Source organism: Rhyacophila brunnea, unplaced genomic scaffold (assembly GCF_057557595.1).
Source record: "Rhyacophila brunnea isolate RB1 unplaced genomic scaffold, BYU_Rbru_1.0 scaffold_5, whole genome shotgun sequence".
Lineage (NCBI taxonomy): Eukaryota > Metazoa > Arthropoda > Insecta > Trichoptera > Rhyacophilidae > Rhyacophila > Rhyacophila brunnea.
Genome location: NW_028233170.1, coordinates 22,882,862 through 22,903,287, shown reverse-complemented (window position 1 = coordinate 22,903,287; position 20,426 = coordinate 22,882,862). Strand labels below are relative to the sequence as shown.

The 20,426-nt window shown below is 33.1% G+C and overlaps 2 protein-coding genes across 3 annotated transcripts in view; one reads left to right on the top strand and one right to left on the bottom strand.

The window, feature by feature from the left end:
- The window catches only part of Nipped-A (Transcription-associated protein Nipped-A), a 49,639-nt gene extending 43,666 nt beyond the window's left edge, over nucleotides 1-5,973 (top strand). For both annotated transcript variants that reach the window (XM_085955245.1, XM_085955244.1), the window contains exons 37-40: nucleotides 721-946; nucleotides 2,034-2,818; nucleotides 3,122-3,261; nucleotides 3,698-5,973. In XM_085955245.1, the coding sequence (XP_085811371.1) occupies nucleotides 721-946; nucleotides 2,034-2,818; nucleotides 3,122-3,261; nucleotides 3,698-3,991 (1,445 nt within the window). In that variant the 3' untranslated portion in view covers nucleotides 3,992-5,973. The remainder of the gene's footprint in view (nucleotides 1-720; nucleotides 947-2,033; nucleotides 2,819-3,121; nucleotides 3,262-3,697) is intronic.
- A 3,894-nt stretch (nucleotides 5,974-9,867) lies between these two features.
- slf (C-type lectin domain-containing protein slf) overlaps nucleotides 9,868-20,426 on the bottom strand; it is a 39,874-nt gene continuing 29,315 nt past the window's right edge. Inside the window, exons 3-5 of the mRNA XM_085955855.1 lie at nucleotides 13,522-13,701; nucleotides 12,072-12,208; nucleotides 9,868-11,136 (exon numbers count right to left, since the gene is read on the bottom strand). Coding sequence (XP_085811981.1) covers nucleotides 10,891-11,136; nucleotides 12,072-12,208; nucleotides 13,522-13,701 — 563 coding nt within the window. The 3' untranslated portion in view covers nucleotides 9,868-10,890. The remainder of the gene's footprint in view (nucleotides 11,137-12,071; nucleotides 12,209-13,521; nucleotides 13,702-20,426) is intronic.

Sequence of the window (20,426 nt, the reverse complement as noted above, 5' to 3'; positions counted from 1 at the left end):
TGTTGTAATTAGACATGTGCATGTAAGGTTAAGGTACTCTGCACACATTCGACTTGACACCAACATAATCTTATCTCGGAAATGTCAACAAAGTTATGTTCACATACACGATTTATTCCATAGAGCTTAAACGTTAGAAAAGTCATAGTTAAAATATTAAATCCAGATAAAGGTCATTCAGTAATAGTCATTTTGTATTGGCGTTTGAGAAAATGAGAAATAAGTGGAAATATTGTGTATATTCTGCACAGTGTTACAAAATTGTTAAAAGGATATTTTCTTAACCAGAGATATTATTGTCATTTACGTGCTGTGTCACTTGACTAAAAGCAACTCTATGCTATAAATGTGGCGGCAATTTTTTGAACTACATACTTCAATGCTGAGCGTTTTGCAAAATTGTTGCAAGTGAAAACAGATTTTTTTTAAAATCCAATAATGTTGCGTCGACGTTATGTGCATCAGGACATTAAATTACAAATAAATACTAACAAAATCACATAGATAAAGTTGATGTGCTGCAGTCACATCGAGTTTGAATGTGTGACTATCTTTATGATTACTTGTTGATGGAACATGTTTCCACAATAACTTTGCTTTATCTCCTTGCCCTCTGTTGTATATTTTCAGTCCTACTTGATGAAACAGATGTAATGTCTGACCCGTTAGCTGTTATGTAACGTGCAGTGGATTACATGGATGAGTGTGTTAACGTTTCAGAAAATATATCAAGTTCTGTAAGTGCAACCTTCTCGTCTGCAGCGTCGGAGAGCCTGGCGCGTCGGGCGCAGGCTATCGTGCAAGACCCTGTCTTCCAGAAGATGAAAGGCCAGTTCACCACGGACTTTGACTTCACCCAGCCCGGCTCCATGAAGCTGCAAAACCTTATTCAGAAACTCAACCAATGGGTGCGGATTCTCGAAGGGAAGACTAAGCTCTTGCCCAAGTATGCCGCCAATAATTTACACCTTATTGTCCGTCTATTTCGCGTACTTTTCAAATGTCACTAATTTGACTACAGGACTAATTTAAAATGTATATAATAGGCATCTATTATGGCTACGGGTATCTTAACGGCAATCTTCGGAATTATGGATACCCCGCACATTCAGTTAAATATCTACGCACCTGACCCCGCTAAAGTCTTTAACCTGCATACAGCACTATAAAAGTGCAGCCAAGATATTGTGGTTATATAATACGTCAAAACATGATACTAGATGTTTTGTGTCACAGCAGTAACATTAATATGTTGGTGATGCAGGGCTTTTCAGAGAAAATGCTAGGCCCACATGGCGAATAATTATGATAATGTATTGTCGAATCGGCTGTCACTATGATGTTTTTGTTGTTGCTAGAGGTGAGGTAGGCCGACGGCAGGTCAAACAGACGCACATATGGAGCAGGGCGAGAAGGAAATAGATTTATCTAGGAATTATTGCCGTATTTTCGATTGCATTTAATATATCGACCAACCATGCTGCCAGAAAGCATGGACAATAGATTGAAAGTTTCGGCAACGTAGACGTATTTTGTGTTTTGAGGAACTGTTATCGGCATCACAATTACTGTAAAAAGTTGTTCATTTAGTGAACCCTTTGGTCAATTTAGTTGCTCTTAACTAATGTCACGTTTGCTAATATCGCTGATTGTAGTAAGTTTTAATACCTTTCAGTACACAATGATTTTTCTCCTTTATATACCATAGGTTAAAAAAATTGAAAATAAAATAATTAACATTAAGTAAATGCATTAATCAATATTTGTAAAAAAAAATAGATTCACATTTATATACTGCGAACAATTTATGTGTTAAAAATTGAGACCTATAAAATTGTGAGGTCCATGGCAGCTGTTCACTGATGTATTTATTATAGGAAACATAAGTTGTTATTTTACTAGGTATTATTGGTTTGTCATTGGACATGGATAAAGTAGGCTTGAATGTTTTACTCTTTTCACACTAATGTTTTAGAGATTTGGAGGCTTGGAGATTTCAGCTTAGTAATTTGTGTAATTTCGTGAATTTTTAGATCTTTCCTGATTGAGGAGAAATGTCGATTCCTTTCCAACTTCAGTCTAAAAACAGCCGAAGTGGAGTTACCGGGAGAATTCCTTTTACCGAAACATTCACACTATTTCGTGCGCATCGCTCGTTTCATGCCGCGGGTGGAAGTCGTCCAAAAGCACAACACTGCCGCCAGACGTCTCTACATTCGAGGCCACAACGGCAAAATATATCCGTACCTCGTTGTCAACGATTCCGGTCTGGGCGACGCTCGACGGGAAGAGAGGGTCCTGCAATTGTTGCGGATGCTCAATTTATATTTAGGCAAACAGAAAGAGACTTCTCGAAGATTTTTACACTTCACCGTGCCGCGCGTAGTTGCGGTGTCCCCTCAGATGAGACTAGTTGAAGACAATCCCGCTTCCGTGTCGTTATTGGACATATACCGCTTGGCTTGCAACGGTCACAACTTGGAACACGACGCTCCAGTGGCCAGATTCTACGAAAGATTGGCGGCCGTGCAAGCGAGAGGGTCGCAAGCGTCCCATCAGGTCCTCAGGGATATCTTAAAAGAAGTGCAATCCAATATGGTGCCTAGGACGCTTTTAAAGAATTGGGCTGCGCATACTTTCCGAGCCGCAACAGATTACTGGACCTTTAGGAAAATGTTTACCCTGCAATTGTCTCTGGCTTCGTTTGCGGAGTATGTTCTCCACCTCACCCGACTCAACCCCGATATGATGTATGTCCACCAGGACTCCGGCCTCGTCAACATCTCCTATTACAAATTTGACATCGATGAAGTTACAGGTAATTATTTTCAATGCAATAAAAATCCTTATATTTATTTTTTTTGATTGGACATCAACAAAGGACTCGAACCAAATAATAATATATTATATACAGAGCAATTATTATTTTGTGTCTGACTACTTGTCATAATGGCCATCTGGAGAACTAAAATCGCACTTTAATTTTATGCACACCTATTAGATACAGTGTTCTGATGTGTCAGCGACAATATAAAAAGCCGATGTAGTCTGCAGAACCTACTATAATAACTTTACTGTTGATTACTACTAATCATAATACATATTTGATGATATTCTTTAGGTGAACTAGAGGCAAACAGACCCGTGCCTTTCAGACTTACGCCGAATATAGCAGAGTTCATATCGTCAATTGGAATTGCTGGTCCACTTACTGCCTCTGCGATTGCGTCAGCCCGTTGCTTGGTCACGCCAAACTTTAAGGTATGTCATACTATAAATGCTCTGATACATGTGTCAGCATTATTGTGCATGTATGGTGTAATCTTTATATTCGAGATGTGGTTAATTATTCATTAAAACTTCAGTCGTTATCATCTTAATGAATGCATGATATATTTTGTATTTCACTTTTTCACGAGTAAAGTTAATAGTATACTTGTGCTATATAGCCGTGTACGTTTCAAACAAATTACCGTGCCACCTTTATGTACATATATATGACCCCAACCCCCGCCTCCATATTTTACACTAAATATGGCTCTATAAAATCACGTTGGTTGTAGAATATGTAGTAGTATTACATAATGTCAATGTTGAATTGATAAAATTTTTGGCAACATCCTGGAATCTAGTAACTATTACAGTGCAAATGAAGGAGAACTGTTATAAGTAACATTGTTTTATTCTTTGGTTATAGATACAGACAATTCTACGGACAATCCTGAGGGACGAAATAGTCGCCAGTTGCAAGAAGCGTTTCGAAGACAAGACTCAATCTCTATCGGGTGCAGCTGTAGATTCTAAATCCATGGACATTGACAACGAGACGATCATCTGCAAGGTGAATGAGGCAGTTAACACGATAATGACGAGACTGAATTCGCTGGCACAATTCGACGGGAACGACAGCAAAGTTGGTAAACTGGTGGCGGCCGCCAACAGCCATGACAATTTGTGTCGGATGGACCCTGCCTGGCACCCGTGGCTGTAAATACTTAATCGAATAGAACTTTTGTTTTATATTTATTTTAGGCAGTTCAGTTATCCAAGCTTTAACATACAAATTATTTGGATGTTTTGAAAACATGTAATATACTGTCAAGGATATGCTCGAAAATTGATAGATATAATTTTGTTTATATTATGTTTTACAACCATTTTTGTACAGTAGAATTTCGATTTTCCAGACACACCTGTTACGCATTGTTGTAATATCTACCTATTATAGCTTCATAATATTTACTCAACAGCCACACACTATAACATATTTCGTCTATGGACATCAGTTCTACCAACTGAATAAAATTACTCTCACAGACTGATTATTACAAACTGTTTTTACTTTTCCGGATATTCCTTACAGTTTTGAAGTAAAAGATTTGATTTAAAAAAATATATATAATAATTTGAAAAGAAATTTTCAAAAATGGTTTGTTCCAAAAGTAAAATACTTTTTGATTATCCAAATTTATTGTTATTCGAACTATCTTTATCCCCAATCTGGATAATTGAGGTTCTACTCTATGTACGTAATATTTTTCTCCTATTTATCTTGGAAGTGAATCGTTATATTTGATAATGAGTACAATTAAAAGTACGTAATTGGAGTACGATTGAATTGTGTTTGTTATTCTTCATATCACGCTTCAGCATTGGAGCAGACACCGTCCGGTATCTCTTGCCATCAGAACCCTGCAGCCCGTACATCATTCCTGTAGTATTACTGCAGAGTTAGGGAGAATGCCCAAAATGACACAGAATCCGTGTTGAATCCTTATGAATACCGATGCACTTCCAGGTGGCATCGGATATAGAGGCGGGCAGCACACATGTAAACTTTTTATGTGACATGACCATTCAACCAAAATGTGATCTAATACTGCAAACCCCATGAAGTCAAGTTGGTCGCGCAGGTTACTTAGTTATACCAATAGAGGCATGGTTAATTAGCGACTCCACTTGCCTATCTTGATTCTGGTGATCTGAGATTTTCGTTAAATGGATTCTTTGTGGCCGGTTTCCAGATAGAAATGTAATTAAAATATACAGTTGATTTACTTTCCGAGATAATACAAGACGCTACTTGGCTATAGATTTGCAGACAGGCAGTGTGGGATTGTCTGCTTTTCGTGTGTGCTGAGTAATGTCTCATATTATCCTTGCAGATTCCGCATCTCATCACTTCGTCTCTTATAACCTTTCTCACTCAGTGATACAATGTGTCATTAATGGCTGATGTGGCTGATGTGGCTGCTCACTAACCTAAGTATTCTACACATTGTCATATTGTGTACAGAGTACAGCAATGTGTAGGACGGCAATACATGGTTGCTTGGGGACAGAATCAATATCAATGAATGTATTGCAAATGTGATAAATACAGTAGCTTTCGTAAGAAATGGTGGTTTTTAATTTGACCATAACATACAGCTACAAACTCCAGCTAACTTAAGATTGTGATAAGGATATTAATTAGTTTCAGAAAAATAAGAATACTTATTTCTTAGTTAGATAATATTATGTATGTACATAAATTTATGTTGACTACCATGAATATTGCTCAAATACTGATATGTTCTTGATATTGTATTATATTGATGGGAATCTGTCGAGAATTAAATTACTGATATAATTCTTATAGGTATCAATATGAAAATGTATAATTTATGTGCGATTGTTTTAATTGAAATTTTCAATGATGCACTGTCAGATTATTATTATTATTTTTGCATAGTGGTCGTCCATAAATGTCATCACAAAATTTACATTTTAAATTATGTAATTTTTTTGCTTCTCCCTATATGTCACATTCGTTGAAAATTAATAATGGAATATTTTATTTTCTAATTGAAATTTAATGGTTTTGTGATGCCACACTTCAATATCTATAATCCCCCTCCATCACCCTCTTCACATCTTGTCAGACCACCTCCCCCCTAATGCGTGACCCCATGGCTTCATGGTTTATTATTATTTATTATTAAAAAAAAAATCTAAACTTTGTAGTGTACTAAGTACATTGGAAATAACAAAAAAAAATGTAAACTCTATTCCTTTAGCTTAATTTTTGTTTGTCGTCTCATGGATATGTTGATTTCATTGACTTACTGATGTAGCACGGAAAGAATAAAAAGGATCCTCATAAACGAACATCTGATGATGGGATATAGATAATTATGGCCAAAAAATCATTCATCATTCGATAATGGTTAATTATCATTATTAATAATACATTAAGGGTCATTATTTAAAATCTATGCTCATGTCTTTACAACTTTGTTGTACTATTCTGATAATTAGGTGGCCACTTACATAATATTATATTTATGCATAAAATGTATTTGAATGTGGTTGAAAAATGAACTCTACCTACATTGCATCAAGGATAGGTAACTATTGCAAAACTCGTTCATGTCTTTGACCTATTCTGCTGTGCGTATGCGCACTTTAAAATTTACATTTTACATAGGTGTATCTATATCCTGGTATAAGTCTATGAGTGTACTGTTCATATTATATTTTTGTTGGAAAACTGTTCCTTTCTCTTATTTGTATTTTTTGTTTATTTCATGGATATGTTGATTCATATTCAGTTTTGGATTCGCTAGGGTTACCATACATCCTCCTTCATCTGGACGTGTCTTCTTTTCGAGGGCTTAGTCTGGCTGTGATTTTGAAACCATGTAAAAAAGTTTGTACTTTTCATTTTTTTTATTAGAATTTGCTTATTGAAATAAATTGTTACTGATGTTGTTACCTACTCAAAGAACAATGTTCATAAAATTATAAATGAAGATATAACATCTATCTAATAAATAAAATATGGTAGTTTAAAAGGTAATAATATGTACCTACCTATAAAAATTCTTTTAAAATATTTTTCGCCTAAAAGCCTAACATTAACATTATCAGGTGCCCTTTTTTCTAAATAAGATATGGTAATTTAAGGATCCATGTTTCACATCAGTTCTTTTGATACTTCTATGTATTACTTATTTCCTTTGATATTTTTCCAGTATTTGATATTAATTTCATATTTTTTTTAACTACATCCGTCATTGCTATATCATAGCAATCTTTGTCTAAAATTCAAACAAACAATATTTCATATGATCCGATAGAAGCGTTTTTTAGTTAAAACTGCTAAGCGTGTTATGTATCCACTACTTTCTATAAGTATAAATTTGTAACTAACTGAATTGATCGAAAACTAGTGTTTGATTTGTGCGTATTAAAAATAATTATACCAAAATGTAAATAATGTAAAAGTATTTTTCTACTATAAGTCTGAGTGAAATGGTAATCTTTGTACTAAGTGATACATGTTAATAAAGTTGTTTTGTAATGTTTTCTTAAATACTTGTTATTTTAAGAAGTCTACTTAGTATAAATAAATAACGATTTTGTATAAAAACTGCCAATGTTTTATTTGATTATTTCCCCACTTTTATGTCTGCTCCAAACTGTTGTCTTGTCCTTATTCAAGGCACATAACATATGAACACATTCTGCAATGATTGATTATTAGGCATTCATTCAACACCTAATTAGGTGGATGGGAAGAATAGAAGAATATTTCAAACTTGTATATCATTGATAGTGATTATACATAGAAGTGATTTCACAGGGAAACTAGTGCATGATCAAGGATTTTTCAGTTTTTGATATTCCTAATAATATTTGACATAATATGACTGTCGGAGTAGTGGCACAGCACCAATTTCGTTAGCCCTGCTGATAAAAATTACATGTTTTGTGTGTTATTGAGAATAGGGACCCAATGGATTAAGCGAATGACTAACACTGGTAACTAAGATTCTAATAGATAAAGATTAAGAATGACAACTAAGATTTTTCAGATATGTAGGTACTTACCTGTTTCTTTGCAATAAAACCAGAACATTTTTCTACATATTAAAAATTACCCACTTACACATATAGAAAAATTAGAATTTCAAGTTTTTGTTCTGATTTATACGCTTTCAAAGAGATTGGTTTGGGCGAATCATTTGGAATTCTGGCTATATACCTATATGAGTATATAATTAACATTTAGGTAGGTATAAAACCCTTAGATGTCGAACGGCGAATATTTTGTTTAGGGTTTAGTAACATACGTACAACTTACTTTACGGTGAAATGCTCCATGAACAACGCGATCTCAATATTATACGGCCATCTCTTACAACAGCGAACTGCATACGTACAATTTACATATAAATAATATAGCTGATAATCAGTAGACCAGAGGTTCCTTTTTTGCTGCATTTTCATACATTTGGGCTTCATCCATATGGAAGAAGGTTTTCTTCAACATCTTTGGTTAAATATATACAAAAATAAACCTATATCCTAAAATACAATAAAATATTACATTAGGATACAGTATCGCAGTGTTATCTAATTGACCTGTGCTCGGCACTGTTACCTACGGAGACAAAAAGGCATAGGAGGCAAGGCCTGAACAAAAACGATGCATGAGTGCGAGTGAGAAAGTATTCGGCACCCTTATAATCTCTGCGACACGCGCTAGAGTAAGATAAAAGGTCTACATAATGTTTGAGTTAGTTTCCAAAAGTATCGCCGACAAATCGTGGTGAATCGCTTCACGTAGCGTCGTAGCTTGTGTTGCTAAATTGCTATTTTTTGTGTTGAAAATAGAGTCAGTGGTAAATATTTTTAGTTAATTAAGTAGGAAAGATGGTTCTGTGTGTTGTATTAAAATATGGTAGCCGTACTGATAAGCAAGAAGATGGTATTACGTTTCATAGGTAAGTTGATACATGTTCGTGATAATTTATTTGTATATTATTATATATTTTAATATCAGTGACTTAGTGTTTCTTTAAAATAACTTAAATTATGGATATCTTTACCTAATGGTTGCATGTTGACCGCTTAAAAATACTATATAACGTAAAAAAATAGAAAATTATATTTTAATTCTGAGCGTCTAGTGCGAGCACTTTGGGCGAGCACTAGTGAAATGGTCTATGGTCTCGAACATTTGTAGACGAATGCGTTCGCTCGCCCACAAACCAAACGCACGGCACGCAGCTTCATTTAGCAATGCACCGGGTGGCATCTAGATGTATCTATAGTCTATGATAGGAGGTAAACCTTTTCTCCAAAAACGGATGCAAACTTTTTGATATTTAGAATATTAAAGTCGTCAAATAATGACTCTTAAATAATTAATGATTACAAATGAATGAAGATCATTGAATCAGAGGACGGCCCCGCCAATTCAAGAGGCCGCGTGCCGCATATTGCGATCATAGATAATATAGGAACAGTGACGTCCCTAGGCAGTGCCAAAATGCCGCCACATTTTTTTTATACAGTACTTTTTATCATCCTTCCATAACTCATATATCTAATTGAAATGCCATCTCTGCTTCAATAGACAATATTGCGAGTCTACAGTTTCAGATGGGTACATTTAAAAATACACCTGACAACTTCCAAAACTCGCGAGTGACTGGCCAACATATTTGGATAAATTTTAAATTAGGTATAATTAGGTAGAACGCGACGTCCAAAGACAACGGAAGTAAACTAGACATCGCGAACTCGACAAAAAAATAAAGCCCTGTTAAAACTTTTATAGTAGGTGCCTACTTAATTAATATATTTTGTTTCCAACCAGTGAGCTGTATTTTTTAATGGAAATATATTTCCGTTATTACTAAAGTTAATGTAGCTTTCTACATATACCTAATGATTCTCCTCGGTTTGCCGCCCTCAAGCGACGCTCAATCTGCCTACCCCCACGGGACGTCACTGTATAAGATACGGCGCCACTCAGTCTACATTTTTATTATCATAGATTCATAGGTGTGTGGGCAATTAAAAAAAAGAAAATAGTGTTTTTTCCAATCATTTATTTTCACAATTTTACTGCGTAAAAAAACCTAAAAAATAAATAAAAAATATATGAATGTACGATCGGTGTGGATCAATAGATAGATAACCAAATAACAATTTGGATAAGTAGACATTTACGCAACTCGAGGCTTCGGTGACTGGAGTAAGTATGAGAATATCTACTCTCAAATAAAGAAAAAATGTGAAGCCTCATAATCGGCAGAGGTTGAGCAAACTTGTTTTTTTCAATGTGGTAATCTTTTTCTGATGATTTTTTTTACTGACAACCAGTTTCACGCTTACAATATAATTAAGAAAAACTTATGACTACAATTTTATTTGATGACATCACTCAAACGGAATTTCAATACAATATGTACATATAAATGTGTTAAAGGAGTAATCGCACTTGCGGTACGTTTACTTATTAATGGCCATATCACACCGAAAAACCCAACTCAAGCAAACCCGACCCGAGACGACAGTTTTGAAGCTTTTAGACTTCAATTCGATTAGAGCAAAGATGATTGTTGAATGAACGATTGAAAACGAAATGACGGAACCATCGCAGCACATTTGACATGGTATTAGCAATCATTTACAGTATTTTGTTACAATGAGATACAATGTCGAGGCCCGAGACGATAAAAAGTTTGGAGCCCCTCTTGCGAAAAAAACCCTCTATTATGTATTCAAAATACAGCAACTATTGCCAAAATATTTTACAATTTGGTTTTTTATGCTTTGATTGATACTGTACAGTCAGATTGCTAAAAATACGCATATTTTAAAGAATTTGGCACTTTCTGATTATGTGACAGCCTCGTCTGCTAAATTTAAAACATAAACGCATAAATAAATTTAAGACTGAAGGTATCAGTTTATTCTTAAAGTAAGATTCATATGAGATTCAAATTAGAAACGTACGTAATCGTTTCGTGATTCGTCGCCCACATAAACTAGATTCGGTTCTTTCGGTGTAATATGGCCAAAGGTGGGTTTATGCAACCGCGAGATGCCGCTTCAAAGACGGATTCCTCGGTTCGTGGAGGCGACGTAGGTGAGGAGTTCCTCTGAGTCCTCGCAGATGAAGGGCTTCTCGTGATAACAGGCCACGTCGTGCCATGCGATGCCGTCGCTGTACACGTTGTTCAATACACTCAAGCAAGACTCGTTTGTGCCGTTGATGTCGAACTCGGCGTTGTCAGGCTGGCGGAGCTTCTTGTGTCCAGTTTTACTCCAAGGATTGTAACCCCAGCCGTTAGGGATCTAAAGGAGATATAGACACAATTAATTCCCGTTAATTTGATATACAGGGTACCTACTGGTACCTATACCATCTCTTACAATAGCTGATGTTAGAATGTTGAGACACTAAAATGGACACGTTTTTTGTAAAATGAAGGTCAAAAACATCAAACGAAAGTCTATAAGACGCCTTAATGTAGCGTGGATAGAGTTTATAATTATATATATATATACCTACATAATATTATATATATATCTTTACAGTAAATGTTTGGTGGTATCGCTGTAGATGCATCAGCAGACTATAAAAATAAGGGATCGTCCATATTTGACGTCATATCATAATGTGGAGAGGAGGTCTGATATACCTAATATGATTTGTGACAATGAGGATACGGGTTTGTAGAAAATTTGACGTCACAAAACGATAACAAGCGACTAATATGAAAGTTTTATATTTAACCAATGCTATTTCACTAGGATTAGTTTATAGGTAGTCCATGCATTAGATGAGTCTCTTCATTGATAGATATAGGTACCTACTTTGGTTAAATTTCCTTCGTTATATATTAACTAAAAGATCGGATAAATCTTGCTGATGTACATTTGAAACACTGAAGATTATAATATTCAAAACAACTAATTAAATTCCATAAATAGCTCGTTTTCGGAATATAATACGGCTTTGTTGTGTGCCAGCCAGTCATGGAAAACTTAGTTTTTTTCACAGACCAAACTAAATGTTGTTATTGATAGTTTATTTGTACTCTTAAATAGGTACCATGTATTTAATTCAATATTTAATTAATAGTTAGTTATTGACTGGTATATTATTAGTGAACAAATTTACGGAGCTGTATCAGGATTATTTCATGTAACTGAGGTACCTACGAATAATATCTACAATTATTTACTTGTAAACTTAGTAACCGAGTTGAGGTTTGAAATTTTTTTACCTGGTTTGTAGGAGAAATCTTTTCTCTGTTTGCTGACCAGAACCATCCAAGAATTGATTTGGGTTCTAAATCGCGACGCTCTTCGCATCCCTTGAAATCACACAGTCTTCCGCTGGTCCAAATGTAAGGAACATCATCTGGAAAATAAATATTAGTTAGCCACATGGTCCATTATTGTTTTGTAACATTTGAGTATGTAGTCATTCGAACTGCTGATAATCAAAAACTAACGGTTGGGAAATAAAATACCTAAGTAAGCATACATTATTATAATAGCCATTTTTGTTTAAAATACATAATTTGCAACAGTCTCAGAAATAGGTACATAATATTATAAAATCAAATAGAGAAAATCTAGAACAGAGGGGATTTGAATAAACGCTTGCCGCGGGATCGCTTCCATTGAGCTACCCAGTGAAGTATCATCCGTGTCTTTGGGGATAATTTCTAATAGCGATGTAATTGAGGATGTTTTTAAATTTCGTCAATATGGCTACCATGTTTGCAGTGGCGATTTTTCATGAAGCATGTGAAGCGGTAGCTTTGACAAAAATATTAAATCTTAGGTACATTTTTGAAATCGTATCTTTCATGTGTAAAGAATCAATCGAAACAAAAAAAACAATCATTTAACGTGTAAAAAACATCCTGGCAACATAACTATCGATTGTTGTATTCGTAACAAAAAGGAATTTAATTTAACGATTTCTCAAAATAATTGTAGTTTTGACGTAGGTACTTTTACTAATACTAAATAAAATGTTAAAGTTTTTTCCTGATCATACTGATATCGGTGTTTCAATTTCAATTTCATTATTCTTTTCATTGTGAAATCTTTTCGACATAAACGAAGCGATATTAATATTGTACTCTCACGAGTCACGTTTTAGATCGTTAATTATTTATGAAAAGATTCACTTTTTAATATGACACGTTGTCTTTATTTAGCATTACGTACCTAGCACTTTTTATTTAACACGCCAATTTGTGTCAATGTCTACTTACCATAAATTTTATGGTAAGTAGTTAAGTATCCTATATATAGTTTTAGATTACCCAATAATTATTAATTTTATCGGCCATAAACAAGTTTAGTAGGTACTTAAGATTAATTGGGAAATTCTATAGATATAATGACATTATATCTAATAATAATTATTGCGTTAAAACGCAGTGATTCGGTGAATGAGCGGTAGACATGACTTGTTTTATTATTTTATATTTAAGTTTATATATTTATTTATATGGATTTTCACTCACTCGTTGCATATCAACAATCCTGAAAAATTGTACTCCAGTGCTGATGCCGTAATATTACACTATATTAAAATAATCGGGGGAAAGTCCAGTTTTTCAGAAAAGTTGCACAATCTTCATCGATCCAATAAACAGATTATTTACCCCATTAATTCATACGTAATATGCACGGTATCATTTTGAATCAACTTACTTTCTTGGATCAGTCTGAAAGCCAGATTATTTTCTTCCTGGGTTTCCATGGAGATGAGGTCCATGCAATACTCTCTGCACAAGTTACGCGCGTCTAACCAATCGACTTTTCTTCCTGACAGTGCGGGAACGTGACCACTGTAGAAGTAATTATGTCCTCTGTAGAAGAATTCTTTTGGTCCTGAAACAATAAAAAATACACGTTAATAATCAATATAAACGACCTTTATAAAATACATAGAAAATCTATATCATTGCGGTACTTTTTCTTTAATTTACTCTGTATCCATTTCCAGAATATGACTAACAGAGTTGTATAATTATTATATAAACGATATTATTATGAATTATGTACATATTGGTAATCATTTATAAATAGAACCGCTTTTCCGAAGGATGAGAAGACAAAGAGTGAAAAGTATAAATGGGATTAATGAAATGGGTGATATGGGTATCCAAAATATACTTATTTACTGCGGAAAATTTAAACAGACAACCACAATAATATGTTCCTTTATCAATAATTAGTCGCCACTATTCCAGTTGCACATAATGTTTTAAAAAAATGCGATAAGATTCCAAATGCACAACGCCGTCTAACCAATGTTTCAGGGTATTGAAAACATTCGAAAGAACAGTTTTAAAATGCCAAAGTATTAAGTATTTGTCTATAAAAATATATTTCTCACAACATTTTATTAAAACAGTGATCGTTTAAAAATAACTGCAGTCATATAAACATGCTGGTCATGTAAAATACAGTCATCGTAAAATACGTAATCTGAAATAGTATTTTAATGGATTGTTCGCATCTGGTGAATCTGATATTTTCCATCTACGGATACATACATTATTTTTTATCATAATATTGGCAAGAAGTTGGCCTTTGCCGTGGCCATGTCAATGGATTAAATTATTTATTTTTTTGCTAGAAAATTGATGCGTTGCATACCACGAAGGGCGGCCATTAATAAAATTTATTTATTGGCTTTTTCAGATTCATTTTCAGCCTCAAGTTGTGCCAATTACAAGTAGATACTTATACGATGCATAGCCTTACTTGCATTATGGGTCAGTGGCTTTATAATTATTTATAGGTCTATCTACCTGAGTTTAATATACCTACATGTTTAAAACATGTAAATTATTTATGACAGATGTTACTGTTTCGAATAAGTCTAATGCTTTTATTTTACGATTGCATTATAAATTCGAAATAATTTCGAACGTTTGTGAATAGTTTTTGGAGAAGGGTGATTTTTATGGATAAAATACTGACGTGTATTTTATTTATGTATATACCTACTTTTTATATTTTTAACACTACAAAGTACCCAATTATAGTAGATTTGGTAATTTATCAGTAGAGTAGTAGTATAGAAATAATCACTGAAAGAATCTAGAATAGCTTGAGAACACAACAACTTCACCGAGTATCAACTTCAAATCAAACCCAGAATCTTCCATATGTGAAGCCAGTTTATTAATTACGGTAATATCACATCGTCTCTGTTCTGGCAGAACACACTAACTGGAGAATACTAGTTTTGAGTAATTTGACTTTGAAGTTGTTAAAATGTTTGAAATAATGGTCTTTCATTTGAGTTTATTGAATAATCGTAAAAAGGATGACTTTAAAATAAAGACTGTTTATTTATTAAGAAGGTTTCCAGACGGTAAAGTTTGAAATAAGGAACATTTTGGTACTAACTCAATATGTAATTTTTTCGAATTAGTGTTTTTTGCCAGAACAGTGACGACATAGAGTTAGTAATTAATCGATTCAATAATAAGCCAATACTAATTAATTTGAATTGCGATAGAAACAACACGAAAAGTGTGATATTTTACGTAGTTTTCGCATTCCAATGATACCTTTCGCTCAAGCCAAATTTGGAGGATATAAATAGAGGTATATTTTATTCAATACTGAAAATAGACAGCTGGACAAGATTTAGCAATGTAAGATGATTTTAATGTGAAATATAATATTACAAACTCAGTACTTGGCCATTTCTTGGTGGAATTTGAAACACATACATTACAGCAATAATTATTAACAAATATTCTGAAGGATGATAGTAGGATTTGTAGCCTGATGGATATCACCACTCAACAGCAAAGTGGAAATGTGCGTTATGATCGCACTCAGTCCATTTTTTTTAATATGTAGGTACGTATATACATTGCAATATTATCTTGAATCCATATTATGTACCTATACATTATTAAGAACAACATAAAATATCTTTCTCTGACTACAATAATTATATTTAGGAGTGTTAACAGGATTCAAGATATTACGGTGGGCGATAAAACTATTGTCACTGTCGTATTACAATTTATTTTATTAATTTTTAACCTGGTTGTTGAGAAAATAACACACCAAATAAATAAACACAGTTTGACAATATTAAAAAAAAAACCATGGATTTTTTTCTTCGTATAATAAAATGCATTATTTATGTCAATTTATATCCAATATGGACTGCCCAAGATGTCTTTAATGTGGCATAATTTTACACTCATGATTTTTAATCCCAAGGTTTACTTAACGAGTCTTCTTTTAAATTAAATATTCGCAAGGCATGTTTGCCTTGAATATTGCAGACGTCTGCTGTGCTAGTGTATTTGTTACCTTCTCCGTTTAATTGGATACCGATATTCGATGTGACATTCAACTATTTTTTTAAATTAATTTTAATGTTCTTTTTTTAAAATCAGATAAAGGAAATTTATATGTTGACAGAAGCACACTAAAAAGATAACAGAATCAAAGCGAACATACGTTTAGTCAGTTAACACTTTACCAGAATTTTAATTAATATTGTTTACTCGACTTGAATAATAATCAAAAAACGAAATTGGGGTGTTGAGTTATAAAACAAATCAAGTGATAAATGTTATTAATAATATAGATACACAATATGCAAGGCAACTAACTATCCATAAAAAATAACCATACGTCGTGATATCTTTCAACATGCAGGAAAATTTAATTTTGATTCTGAAATTTGACTAGAATATTGATTTTTTTATGGCACATCAGTAACATTATTAAAAAAAATATCACCTATTCAAAATATCTACAAGTTCAAACACATAAATTGATAGCGTGAAAAAAAATTATTAACAAATTTCATAAATTCAGAGACTACACCGAGTGAGCTGAAATTGACAGAATATAAAACAACTGTCAAGCAAAATCGCTCTCGCCCAAATGGAATATATCGATATGCAAAAGCACTTTAGTAAATCACAGTTATTGCTCTTTCAATATTATTATCATCAATGGCAGGTCAGTTCTACACAATGGGAGAATTGTTAAAAGGGTCGTCAAAAAAGTAGCTATTTTTTTCAGAAATAAATAATATAAATACCGATACTAGGTATTGATTATTTTTCATTCGAAATGACGGCCCTATAACTGACGCTCCCTCAGATATTTATTAGTAGGATAACAAAGCCAATACTACTAAAAAAGGCAAATTTTACAGAGGTTATGTATGGTCTTACAGCCGTATTATAATAATGTCATATATTTAGACGTAAAGTATAATATAGGTATTATCCGCATCTGATAGGTATAACTCATAGATGCATTAAATGTAATTATATTATTTTGTGTTGTAAAATGTCGTCATGGTACATGTTACCAATGTCACTTATTTTTCGTAAAAAATAAACAAACAATGAGGAACATTATAATTACAGAGAATCTATAGATTTAGGAAAATTTGTGGATTTTCCCAGTAGGCCGATGATGACGTCACCTGCTTGGATCTATTTGAACCGGCCTGTTCTTATACAATACCCATGGCTCCCACAAGGGGGGCTGACAGGGCTCTAGCCTAGTGACTCGGCGTTGCGGGTCGACCAGATAGATGAGATAAACACAAATCTTAAATTTGCTCTAATAGTGAAAAAGTCGCTATTTTACTTCAGTGATTACCATTTATACAACATTTTTATTAGCTCGTATTCTTGTTTGTCCGGTGGTTGTTTGTCCAGTACAAATCTTGCAATCGATTTTAACTAACTTCCTGACTAGCTAGACATTTGAAACTTTTAGAATATATCAGAACACGATGCCAATGCATTCTTTTAATACTTTTAGCCATCTTTAAGCAGAAATTCAGTTAATACTGTTTTGTATGGAAAGTTATTTCAGAAAAATCCGTAAAAAATAAAAGACTATTATTGGTTGCTAAGGGGGTGGTCCTAGCAACTAAATTATTAATATATACGTGCGTTACTATGGAAATTAAAATGAAATGTCAAAATGACATTTCAGTATTCTATATTTGTTTGTTTGTTTGATTTTTTTTACTTCATATTATCAAGTACAAGTTTGAGCATATTGAGCATAATAATTCAACAGAAAATTTAAAAACGTTATTTATAAAAAGTTCTTTTTATCTTGTAATTATTTGGAAGTTAACATTATTCTTTGAGTAGGTAACAACATCAGTAACAATTTATTTCAATATGAAAATTCTAATAAAAAAATGAAAAGTACAAATTTTTACATGTTTCAAAATCACAACCAGGCTAAGCCCTCGAAAAGAAGACACGTCCAGAGAAAGGAGGATGTATGGTAACCCTAGCGAATCCAAAACTGAATATGAATCAACATAACAAGGTACAGTTTTCCAACAAAAATATAATATGAACAGTACACTCATAGACTTATACCAGGATTTAGATACACCTATGTAAAATGTAAATTTTAAAGTGCGCATACGCACAGCAGAATAAGTCAAAGACATGAATGAGTCTACAATAAGTTGTATTAAATGTTTTTAAATATAAATATTTTTTATTTATGGCTTATGCCATCACAATCTTGCGAATGCTCTTATATTTTTTAAGTACTTAAATCTTTCTGCTTTATTTTTTCCTTTTTCGTCTGAAAATACAGTGAAATGAAAATTGTTTATAATATAAGTTGATGCATACACAAATTAACTATATAATAATCTTATCTAATAATGATTTTTGAGAATTAAATATTTCCATGTCCAATCATCAGTTGCAATGATCTATATTGATTTTCTGATTTGTTCATTATTAGGTTGATTGATACATAATCGTAGTTTTCTAGTTTTGTTATTACGCCGCACTTATCGGTCATTTCCCATTCGTTTGAGGACGTCCACATTGCTCACCCTGTCATTCAAAAGAATTGTATCAAAACCAGAAAACTACAGTACTTTGACCGTATTATGAGAGGACAAAAGTACAGCATTCCCCAACTCATTATTAAAGGAAAGATTAACCGCAAGTGTACCTAGCAGAAGAATACGGCACATTTATTTTCGTGGCTAAATAATCTCCGTGGTTGGTACGAGTGTAGCTCCATTGAACTGTTCCAGATAGTAGAGTAGTAGACGATACAGTATGATTTACGTGATTAGTAGATTTCAATTTTCAATTTCATTTTATTTTTTAACATATTGTGGACATTACAAATTATAAGTTTAAGACGTTCACAACATGACATGAAACATAGTAATAAAAAAGTAATATAAAAAAAGATAAAAATGAAAATATAAAAAAAGAACATTATAAACATAAAAAAGTAGTGAAAATACAATTAGGTATACATCTATATAAGTTCAAAGAAGTACACCGAGTTTGCTAAGGAGACCCTATTTTAAGAATTTATAAAATAACTCCACCTAAACTCACTCACGCAAGTGGAATATATCAACACCTGAATCAATTTGGTTGAGTAATAATTATCGCCTTCCCAATTGGGATTACCAGTGGTAGGTTGGTTCTGCCAAATAGAGAATTTAACGGAAAGAAGTTTAATTAGGCAGAACATTTTTCTTCAATACGAATCCGATTAGAATAGTTACCTCCACTATGTTGTGAATTGTAATAAGTAGTAAAAACCGATTTTCCGAATTTATTATTTTGAGAATGCCTTTATTTGACTCGGGTTAATTATGAATATGGAAATTAAACACTTCACTCCGTATCTGATTATGTTAAAGATTATTTCATTCAATAAAATATTTAACTTGCATAATAACTAGTAAGTCAAAAGGTTTCCACAATACGATCCGAGTACAGGTCAGTGGCGTCCCCGTAAAAATGTAATATCTTTATATTTGAAATACAATCATGGGAACTATAATATAATGTTATTTCGTTAAGACTTCTTTGTTTGAACTGATTCTGAATCAGTCGCTCGATCACTTAATTAATTGGTTATGAGAAGAGTATGTGGAAAATATGACATCTTATAAGTTGCAGTTTTTCTAGAAGCAAGAGATCACTTTGTCAGGAAGTATGAAAATCTTAAGGAGATAGATTTTTTCACACATAGAGGGAGAGAAAGAGAGAGCAAAATCGCTAGATAGTACACTACTTGATGAAAGTTTATAATAATGGACCTACATAATACCGTCATTGATCACACGGTTCCAAAGAATGTTTTTCTTTGTTATAGTATATTTTGTGATCGAATCTAGAGATTCGGTCAATTTTCTTGCAATACATTATCGTCATGCCTTACGTGCAAGTTATAAGTTATTTATATTTATCTTCTATTATTTTTTATACACTTTTAAATATCTGGTCTATGTTTCAAAATTCACGATTTTATCATATTTGGGTACGTGAAAAAATATTCTTGACAAATTTACATATTGTTTTTCAATACGTGCTTAGACCCAGAATATGGACATAATACTGAAAAATATTTTGCAAAGCATACAAAAGATTTATGGGAAAGTTTTTGAAAACATTCTGGGCATTTGGATGACTAATTTTACAACGTTTTTTAATAAAGCTATTGAGCTAACGCTCGTATTCTTATTTGTCCGGTGGTTGTTTATCCGGTCTTGCAATCCTTTAATACTTTTAGCCATCTTTAAGTAGAATTGAATTAATTTT